The sequence below is a fragment of the Contarinia nasturtii genome, unplaced genomic scaffold (genome assembly GCF_009176525.2).
Source record: "Contarinia nasturtii isolate CC-2019 unplaced genomic scaffold, AAFC_CNas_1.1 Cnas_scaffold_2106, whole genome shotgun sequence".
NCBI lineage: Eukaryota > Metazoa > Arthropoda > Insecta > Diptera > Cecidomyiidae > Contarinia > Contarinia nasturtii.
Genome location: NW_022199436.1, coordinates 1 through 10,178, shown reverse-complemented (window position 1 = coordinate 10,178; position 10,178 = coordinate 1). Strand labels below are relative to the sequence as shown.

The following is a 10,178-nucleotide window of genomic DNA, read 5'->3' as shown; positions in this document are numbered from 1 at the left end:
GTAAATTGTAACTAAACAGTCGGCTTATCAAAGTGGACTCAAAAATCGAATAATAATAATAATAATAATATATACTCATATGGAGGTTTAATGAGATTCAAGCACTGCAAGCTAACAACCAGAATCATAGAAATTCTCTCATCCCCGGCTGTATTATTCAAAAATTATTTGAAAATAAAACTTGCATTCTTGTGTGTCATGTCATGCATTCAGTACTACAATTCACATGAATGTCATTCTTTTTCCCATGTTTTTTTTATTTTTATTAGAGGCGACGCTATATTATCATTTTGCACGTATCAGAATGTATAAGTCGCTAAACATTTATGACTAATTTACAACTTATGTGTTGCTCCAAATCGAATTTGATGGCACAATATAACTATCTGATGCGTCTGTTTACTTAAATTAAAAATCTATAAAAATATTATCGTAAACGTAAGAAAAATAGGTTCTGTTATAAACACGTGTAAAAAATGTAATTTTCCAAAAATTACCAAACTGAAATTTTTCTCAACTTTACGTTGAATCCAGATCTTTCCACACGTTAAGATCTGCTGCCAACTAATAGATATTCTTGTAATATTGAAAATTGGCGTTAAAACCAACCAATAATTTCTGAAGCGTCTGTTTACTTAAATTAAAGCAAATATTATCGTAAAAGTAAGAAAAATAGGTTCTGTTATCAACACGTGTGAAAAAATCTACACGAGTGAAAAATGGTTTAACAAAATGTTGTATATAAAGGGACATGTAACAATCGATTTATCAAGTTATTTTTTTCGGTACGGAGAATAGAAAAAATATGAAGCCACTATATTTTATACTTTTTTCGTTGCTGCTATCCATTCAGGTATAAAATATTTTAGTGAAGAAAATTTTTGATAATATATTCAACTTAATATTAAAATAAAATGAATTAATTTTTTAATGATTAACTTAATTCAAATAATTATTTACATGCTCAAAATGAAACCTTATTTTTATCTATTATTTCTTTAGTTGGTTAAAAGTCAAGAAGTTATCACATTCATTTCAATATTGGAGGCATTATACTCACAAAAGCCACAATTGACTAATAAGCTGAATTTCGTAGCCGCAATTGCCGAATTAACCCCAGAAATAGAAGATGAACTTCAGCCCATTACAAAAATTGAAGACAACGGTTGGCTAGACCAGCTGCAATATGTGAAAGAATACACTGATCAAATTGTCGCAGCGACTAAAACTATTGACGAAGCAAATCAAGAAATTACTTCGCTTCTTGCATTTGAAAAGCCGAACGAAGGTGACATTGAATTTTTTCAAGAATATCACAGCTTCTTGAAATCCACTCTAAATAGGAGTTTAAAAAGTGGGTTAACAGAGATGAAATCGGCATTCCAAGCTATGCATCAACATTTCGATTATTATATGAGTGCATCAATTTCTCATAAAAAAGAAATTGTAAAAAATATTGTTATGATAAATCGAACATTATTACAACTTCCACGTAAAACACATAAAAAAATTATTGAAAATTATATAGCTGATCTATTTAAATACGCCGGACAAGCTGTCTCCGAAATAATTCCTTATCTTCAAAATCTTGAAAAATTGAAGGACGTTCTGGAAAACTACAACAGTGCACGTACCTCATGGGTTGAATTTTTGATTGGAATGAGACATGGACCCTCATCGGCTAGAATATCAAAAGGAATGAAACCTAGAAATTTCCGCTAAATGATTTTGGCTACGAAAAAGATTTTTTATCCAAAAACTAAAATTTAACATCTATTCACATGCATTATTACTATATAAATTTAACGCAATATGTTTAACATTTTACGTATTACATTAAATTGTTCTTTGCGAATTATTTTGTGTGCATGAAATATTCTCCTGATTTGCAAAATAAAAACACAAAACATTCATTTTTATATCTTTTTTTATTTATTCGGTAGTAGACAACGAATACTATTGATGTCTTTGTATTCATCTGTAAAGATATCAGATAGAAAGATTATTATCTGAAATTTCTCAAAAATGCAGTCGCCAACTACTGTGTGGCCATATTAAAATTTGTGTATGCGTTATATTCAAAGTCAAACAAGTTTCAACTTATGGTGGTGCCAACAGTACTTTAAATTGAAACAAAGATACAAAATATATATAGAATTGCCACTGGATGATGATAAATGACAATTTTGTTTTAAAATTTTAAATACTTTCATCCTTCATTTTTCCAACAATTTATTTTTATTATTATTATTTATTTATTTATTCACCGTCTGATCACAGACTGAATATATTACAAAATTTGTACAATATCGTTCACAATGAAACACCACCCGCCCTTTCGACTTCGGAGTAGCAGATATCGATTGAACTAGACACTATTTTACCCAAAAGAAGATCATAAATTAAAAATACAGAGGCATTTATACGTCGCTTTTTTTCGAATTGGTTTTTTAACTATTGAAATTGAACTATTGCATAGACCGACCTGGTGCTCATGTTCATACTTCATTCATTCATTTGAATGTACTTAGGTATGAATGCCTACAATTTTACAATTAATATTGAATTAATGAAACCGAATCTATTTACACATCAATCGTCGGAAAAACCTTTCTTTCGGCTATATACTTTATAGGTATACAACTTTCGGGAAAAGATGTTTTGTTTTGAAAAGGATTTCGCGCCCAGTGTCTCTCCAGTTAATGAAAGGTTCGAGGTTTTCTAGAAGTTAAAATAACAAGAGATCAACACATTATAATGTCAGAAAAAAACACAAATAACTCATAACACGAGTTATTAAAATAAATTTAAGACGGAATTTAAAAATGTTCGTAAATTTTGCCTCTATTTAGGAGGTACTAAAATTAAAACTTTCAACGTGAAAGCATGATTTCGGAAACAAAACGATTTAATTTGTTCTGATCTGGTTATTTTACTCAGCGAAAAATGCTATAGCATCATACATACATATCCGCCTCCCCTAGCGCCTCCCCCAGAAAACGAATTTGATGCACGACAGACTTTCTCATTGCTTTCAATTTCTCCTGCTTTTTGTTCTATTATTCAAAATATGAATCATTGCGGAGAGAAAGTAGCTCTTATTTTTCTCCAAATAATACTGCAACATGAAGTTTTTTTCACACGGTTTATTTGTTGTAATACAACAAATAAACTATTCATAAAAAACTTTATGTTGCATTATTATTTGGAGAAAAATAAATGCTACTTTTTCTCCTCTTCTCTAGAGAAAGCCAAAAAAATTCCTAATTTAAATTCTCAAACCCTTCAAAATTGTACCGAAAACCGGGTTGGCCAAGCAAAAATTCATTTTTGGTGATTCTTATGGTTACAACACATCCAAATTTGAACCAAAACAATAGATTCTTAGGAATCGAACGATCATTAGGAATCAGCAAAATTTGTAACGTAAAAGTTCCAAAGGGTGTTACAAATTTGGTGTTTATTTCACTTTATAGCATGTTGCTCTATCGAACCATGAATCAAGTGCAAGTGGTTTCTTTTGCATTGATAACGTTAGGGCACTACTATATAAGGCTAGAGACGTCAACAAACCGAACTTTGATAAAGGCGTGTTTGTATGGTAGGATCTTCTTTGTAAGGTATTTTATAGCCATTATTCGAGAATTTGGTGCTGAAACGTAAGGTAACACCTCCCTTACATGCTCCATTATCAACCAAATATTATTGAAATCGATAGAATTCATTGGGAACTATCTGATTAAAGACAAAATTGTGCTTGCAAGCAGAAAAACCACAATAATGGCTCACTTCTTAAAAAATAGAATTTCCATAAAAAAAGGACCATCTTTTTAACTCCACAAAAAGACACCAAATTAATTATTTCTCGTCTGTTTTTGGATGTATGTTATAGGCGAAGATCCAAAATACTTGAAACGTGCAACAATTGGTTGGATGGATTGAGAGAAAGTTGAAAGAAATCGACATATCTGTTGTCCAGAGCATGATTTTGAAGGTTCGATAAAAACTTCGACAAATCGAAGAAAAAGGTCCATTAAGTGTAATGTAAATGTGCTATTCGATAGCCCATAAATAAAGGTTTATAAAAAAGAACTTAATAAAAATTTTAAATTTAATAAGAATTTTTGTTGTATAAATGGCGGACGTCTGAATTATTACACGTGTTATTTTCGCTCAGTGCATGCACTGCAATATTACCGAAATGCTGCAATTAACAAGGTATTATTCCAAATCAGTGTGTTAAAAAGATTCAATGTTCCAACGTTTTTCTTTCAGATTATCACGATATCGCTGAAGAAGTATCTGAAGATCCTTTCGAAACCATTAGGGAACCGATTACATATGCCTGCCTCTTCAAACCAAAGTATGTTTTAGCTTATAAATGATTTCTTCTGGGTTATCTTTAAATTTGCTCCAACAAAGATAGATTCAATGATCGCTTTCTTTTACATTCTCGACCACATTTAGATATGTGGTATTTTTTTACAAATACTGTTTTATCTATGTAAAGGATAAAATATGAAATGCACTGGTTTTCTTCTGTAGAATAATATTTGTTTCTTTATTGATCTTTATTGTTTAAATCACCATGAAAACTTGTGAATCTTATTTTCTTACCAAGATACATAATACCAACGAGTATTAAGAAATTTCAATCATAAATTGGGGTACCCCCATACAAAATTTTCAATTTTTGGCTCAAGAACGAAAATTTTGCATGGGAGGTACCCTCAATTTGTATTGAAATCTCTTCAAACTTCCAGAATGTTATTTTTATGTGAAAAAAATGGCCTATGCGAAGTCTCACGACATTACGATACCATAAAGACATGGCTGCCACACAAAATCCACATTTTTTGTGATTTTTCAGGTTTTTGTTCGAAAAATGTATCAAACATTGATCGTATCGCAAAACTAACGTCATATTCGATTTTCTCACTACGTATTTTTACAGCAGAAAAGATATTTTTTCTGGACTTTAAATTTTTTCCAAATTCGTTAGTCGAGAAAACTTCAAAGAATTTAGGCGGGTGCTTCCGATGATTTTTTAATGAAAAATGGTCTCAAATATGTTTTTTCGTATCCTATTATCCAAATCTGGATGGGGCATCTCGATACCGAATTTTTTTTTTTTTTGACCACTCTAGTGCACATATAAAAAAAGATATCAATAAAACCAAAAACTTCGAATAGTTCACAGAGACTTTCAATTTTATTGCAATAATAGATCGAATACATTCAAGATTGTATACTCTAGAGGGGCACAATTACAATCAAACTAGCCAAATTGGTTACGTGATTTCAGATGAGGAGAACATATAGTCAATACATCGACAGTTTAATAAAAACTTCCACTATCACATTGACGTGCTATTTATTTGAATGGCCTTTTTTCATTTGCAAAATCTTTTCTTTCATAATTTGATAGAGTGAGAGTAATCATTCAAAAAAATAAATCGCTCAGGACTAATGTACATATGAAGATATCGCCAGAATGATGCAAATTTTGTTGCCTGGACTTTTTTATGAACAATTCTCTCGATGATTATAGTGCTAAAGGCTGCCATATTCAAAGCAAAATAAAGTGAGAAAGTGCTCCTCATATGACCTATCTTAACAGTGTTATGCGCTAATTGTGATTTTACTTTCACAAACGGTAGATATTCCTTTAGCCATTTATCAATAAGACCACACTCTCTGGCAAACCGAATGAATGTATTCAATTCCTTTGCGTAAGAAAATTTTTTATGCATCAACACTTTTAATGGATACTCGTAGATATTATTAGGATGTTCAAAGCAGTAGATTTTCAAACTTGAGTCATTGTCTTTACCAGTTGGCGACCGCGATAGTTCACGAGAAAGCGCAACAGCAAGTTTATCGTTCCATTCAAGTTGATCAATGTAATCACTTGGCTGGTAAACCATTTTAAATTGATCCAATGATCGCATTGGATAGGACTGTATTTGAGAAAAAGTTTATTAAAAGTACGTTTCAATAAAAAGACACTGTAATTTAACTGCAATTGTATACCTGATTTTCTTGTGAAATTTTTCGAAGCGTAAATTGATCGCCCACCAAAGTAAATTCACCATCAATTATCTCTTGAATCGAATGTACTTGCGGACCAAGAATAGGATTTGTTTTAACTTTTATAAGGAATGTGCTGACATGAATTGAAAAAAGCATTGAACAGACTAAATAGAACCAAAATCCCATACGAAAGGTAAAATGTTTTGGATTAATATTCATCGATAAACCCAACATGCCACGAAATCCATCAAAGAAAATTTGATGCATATCCCAACCTCTTTGCTTTGGTTCCCATTGTTGAAACCATGATACAATGAATAAAATTAAACAACACTCCAGGAAGAATACAGTATAAACTAGCGGATCTTTACATAAATGGAAAACGTGTTTCCATATGGGGATCGGTTTTCTTTGCTGGACACACCATGTCAAACTCTCTTGATAATAGCTGTTCGAAGCGACAGAAAACTGTTCAGTAATCATGTTTTCTTCCAAAGCACCAATGAAAATGTCGATTTTGCTACAAATTATTAATTCACTCATTTTACCTATTCTTTCAATGAGTTATATATTTTTTATCAAATGAAATACTTACAAGGACTCTATCGACTTTAAAAATGTGTCCGTATGTTCGGCTGTACTGAATACTTCTTTGAAGGTTTCATTTGCTTCGAAGAAATTGACTTCCAGCTTATATTTTCGGGCAAAGGTTTTAATAACATCAACATCCAAGCCTTTGGGCGATTGATTTTCATAAAATGCAAATGGTTTCGTTGGTGATACCATTACGTTAATTGCTTGAGTGCAAGAAACTGCCAATTGATGTGATACGACCAACAAAATGATCATATAAATTTTCTTCCGCAACATTTCAATCAACTGAATATTATTTTAAATTACTTTTCTTCCGGAACATAAACTTTTAGAAATAGGCACGCTCCTATACACAAGAGATTAATCATCATTCATTATCAATCTAAATTGATTAAAAATTAAACCCAAAGGATTCTGTTCAAATAGCATAATACAATATCTATTTTTATTTCGGAAATCATCAGCGAACCAAATTCAATGTTCAACTATTTCGAATTGGGTCAATAATTCACGTGGATAAATCTGAAACATCTTGACCAGTGAAATCAAATTACCTTATTTTGTTCCATAATTTTCCGCATCGTAACTCTATTGAAAAAAGATACCATCATTTTATTTAGACACTTGCCATGTTATGATGAGATTCAAATATATTTTTTGTTGGACAATTTCCAAAAGATTTTTTTTTGTCATACTCAAGAGGTACATCATTAAAAAAAACCATCAAAAATATATTTGTAGTCTGATTTCATACAAAATTCTATTCGTCATGCATAGCAACATGTTTTGATTACCTTGGAAACACCTACTTCTATTTGCATTCGAAATGATAATGGATCACTCATTCACCTTTAAAAAGTATTTTTCAAATTTGACATTGCTTCAAAGTAATGGTTTAAAAAATAAACAAGAATAAAAACTAAAGAGGATCGAAAAAATTAGAGCGCTCAAACCGGCTCAAACCTACAAGCACACTGGCGGCGACTCAGTAGATGATGTCCAATATATACAAATTTGCGTATTGATTTATATTTGTATGTTCTTTTCTGTATTCCACTGTCACGCTGCCATTGCTTATAGTTGTTTGTTGTTGTGCAACGATTTACAAGGTGAGCTGTGTAGCAGTGGTTTGAATGTTTCCTTTTCTCTGTTTTACTTCTTTATTGATGCGTTTTATTTTTTCCGTGAAAAATTATTAAAAATTAAATGGCATTTTTCGGAATTGTTACTTGGTATTTTTTTGCATTATTTGGTATTAAATTGAATTAAAAATAAAGAGTCTTACAGGAGTAAGACGAACTTTTCCGCACGGTGGTAGATGCGTATTCTATTAAGCTATTTCAAAATAATATTTGTTCGATAGCAGAAGTACTCGGAAAAGATTTTTCACACTTCATGATGAACCCATTTGTACGACATTTGAAAGAATTCTATTTTCTATAAAACACTATAAAAAATATGTCTGACGTTAATTTTGCCATAAACATTATTTTTGAAACACTTTTCATACAAAAGTAAAACAAAATGGATTTTTGTATGGGAATCATACCTGTATGGTATCGTAAGCATGTGAAACTTTGCACAGGTTATTTTTTTCACAAAAAAAAACCATTCGAAAAGTTTGGAGAAATTTCAACGAAATTTATGAGTACCTCCCATACAAAATATTCTTTTTTGAACCAAAAATTGAAAATTTTGTATGGGAGGTACCGAGTATCACTTACAGTCGGCTTTCAACGCGACTCGATTTAAGAAGCGCCATCTCTTTCACGCCAGGTTCTCATATATTTTTAAAATCTCATCAAACTTTCAGAATATTATTTTTTTGTGCAAAAAATAGTCTGTGCAAAGTTTCACGTCATTAAGGTGACGGCATGGCTCCCATACAAAAATGCAATTTTTTGGTGATTTTTTCAAGGAAACTGTATCAAAAAGTGATTGTATCTCAAAATTAACCTCGAATTCGGTTTTCTCGTGCCAAAAAACCCCCCAATACATATTTTGGAGTGTTTAAGTCTACATTAAGTATGACTTTTGGACGAAAATTGGACTCTTTTTCATAGGTATCACTCCAGGCACGACAATTTTTTCCATCGACCAAAATCGCTCAAAATCTAATGATTTCTATTCCTCGGGACCCCTAATCATCCTGTACAGTCAGATTTTAAATAACTTTTCTGGGGGGTGAGATAATCGATGGACAAATTTTGCGTACGGCGGACAACGTACGACGTACGACGTACGACGTGGAACAGACCCACACCAACCATGCTCAAAACGGACTGATTCGGGTTCTCTGACCTCAGAAACGTCCAGAAAACATGTTTTTGAGGTTTCGTAAATTTTGACCCATTGCAATACTTTCCCCTTTCACACTAGGTGTGTGCGGAAAAGTAATACTAGTACTTTTCCCCTTGGTTATGGGCAGTCAATAGTTTTCGAGTGTATACAAACGAGAGAGATGATGAAAAATGTTTATTGAAAAGAACGCACAATATATAGAAAGCAAAGATCAGCACACGAAACTATGAAATAGCAGCCGCTATATCCATAGCTGAAAACTATTGACTTGTTATGAGATATGTTGTCTACAAGCGGACCGTATTATGAAGATTCAAAATGCGGAAGCCCTTCATTTGCGCCATTCCTCATTCCATAGTTCAACTCAATTTAGTTCCACTGCATTTAATCGAAGAAGAGAAAAAACAACAATAAAAACACGGCTACATAGATGACCAGTGAGATACGTATACCCGTTCGAACAATTGGCGCCTTTTGAAAGGCACACGCACCATTTCTGCGCCTTTTAATGAAATGAAGAGAAAAAGAATAAACAACACATCGTATAACTCGTATATAAACAGCGTGTACGAAAACAGCATAGTAGTTCATTCGATTTTTTGTATGCTAAAATGCTAAGACCATACTTCTTCTTCGTTTGAATCCATTGTGCGGCGAAGATCAGCACAAAGAGGAACAAAAAATACCAAAAATCTAATAAATTTGCGCCTACTATGCTGTTTTTCGTACACGCTGTTTATATACGAGTCATACGATGTGTTGTTTATTCTTTTTCTCGTCATTTCATTAAAAGGCGCAGAAATGGTGCGGGCAACAATCGCAAAAATTCCAACAATCGCAAAAATATGATCAACAAATGTCAAAAGGATGTGTTGTACACCGATTTCGCAAAGGCTTTTGATCCACATGAAATTGCTTCAAAAGTTAGTGAGATTCGGATTCGGCCGCCAAACTGTCAAATGGTTCCATGTTTATTTGACATCACGATCGCAGTTTGTCGGGAGTACCCGCGGGAAGTATTTTGGGTACAGATTTACATTTTTCAGTAACACATTACAATTGTAACGAAGCATTACAGTAACGTCATTACAATTGTAACGTTAGATTCTAGCATTACCAGTAATAGCTATTGCTATTCTTATAACATTACTGGCAATGCTTCGTTACAATAATAATGTGTTACTCAACACTGCCGCTAATGTCAAAAATCTAACATTAATAATAAAACTTTTTAGTACAACTTTAAGTCG

General features: G+C 32.3%; 2 protein-coding genes across 2 annotated transcripts; one reads left to right on the top strand and one right to left on the bottom strand.

The window, feature by feature from the left end:
- The first annotated feature begins 717 nt into the window (after positions 1-717).
- LOC116347766 lies at positions 718-1,917 on the top strand. Its single transcript, XM_031778485.1, has 2 exons — positions 718-853; positions 1,003-1,917. Exons 1-2 carry the CDS (start codon positions 806-808, stop codon positions 1,720-1,722), a joined length of 768 nt encoding a protein of 255 aa, XP_031634345.1. The 5' UTR covers positions 718-805; the 3' UTR covers positions 1,723-1,917.
- Positions 1,918-5,545: 3,628 nt separating this feature from the next.
- On the bottom strand, positions 5,546-6,819 carry LOC116347768. Its single transcript, XM_031778487.1, has 4 exons — positions 6,629-6,819; positions 6,034-6,481; positions 5,646-5,960; positions 5,546-5,560 (listed from the first exon to the last, which is right to left on the bottom strand). Exons 1-4 carry the CDS (start codon positions 6,817-6,819, stop codon positions 5,546-5,548), a joined length of 969 nt encoding a protein of 322 aa, XP_031634347.1.
- Between the last annotated feature and the right edge of the window lie 3,359 nt (positions 6,820-10,178).

Coding starts and splice junctions, on each gene's coding strand:
- LOC116347768 (XM_031778487.1), bottom strand. CDS start 6,819: ATGGTATCACCAACGAAACCATTTGCATTTTATGAAAATCAATCGCCC. Junction 6,482..6,628: donor TTAAAGTCGATAGAGTCCTT/GTAAGTATTTCA, acceptor CGCTTCGAACAG/CTATTATCAAGAGAGTTTGA. Junction 5,961..6,033: donor AAATTTCACAAGAAAATCAG/GTATACAATTGC, acceptor TCTCAAATACAG/TCCTATCCAATGCGATCATT.
- LOC116347766 (XM_031778485.1), top strand. CDS start 806: ATGAAGCCACTATATTTTATACTTTTTTCGTTGCTGCTATCCATTCAG. Junction 854..1,002: donor CGTTGCTGCTATCCATTCAG/GTATAAAATATT, acceptor TTATTTCTTTAG/TTGGTTAAAAGTCAAGAAGT.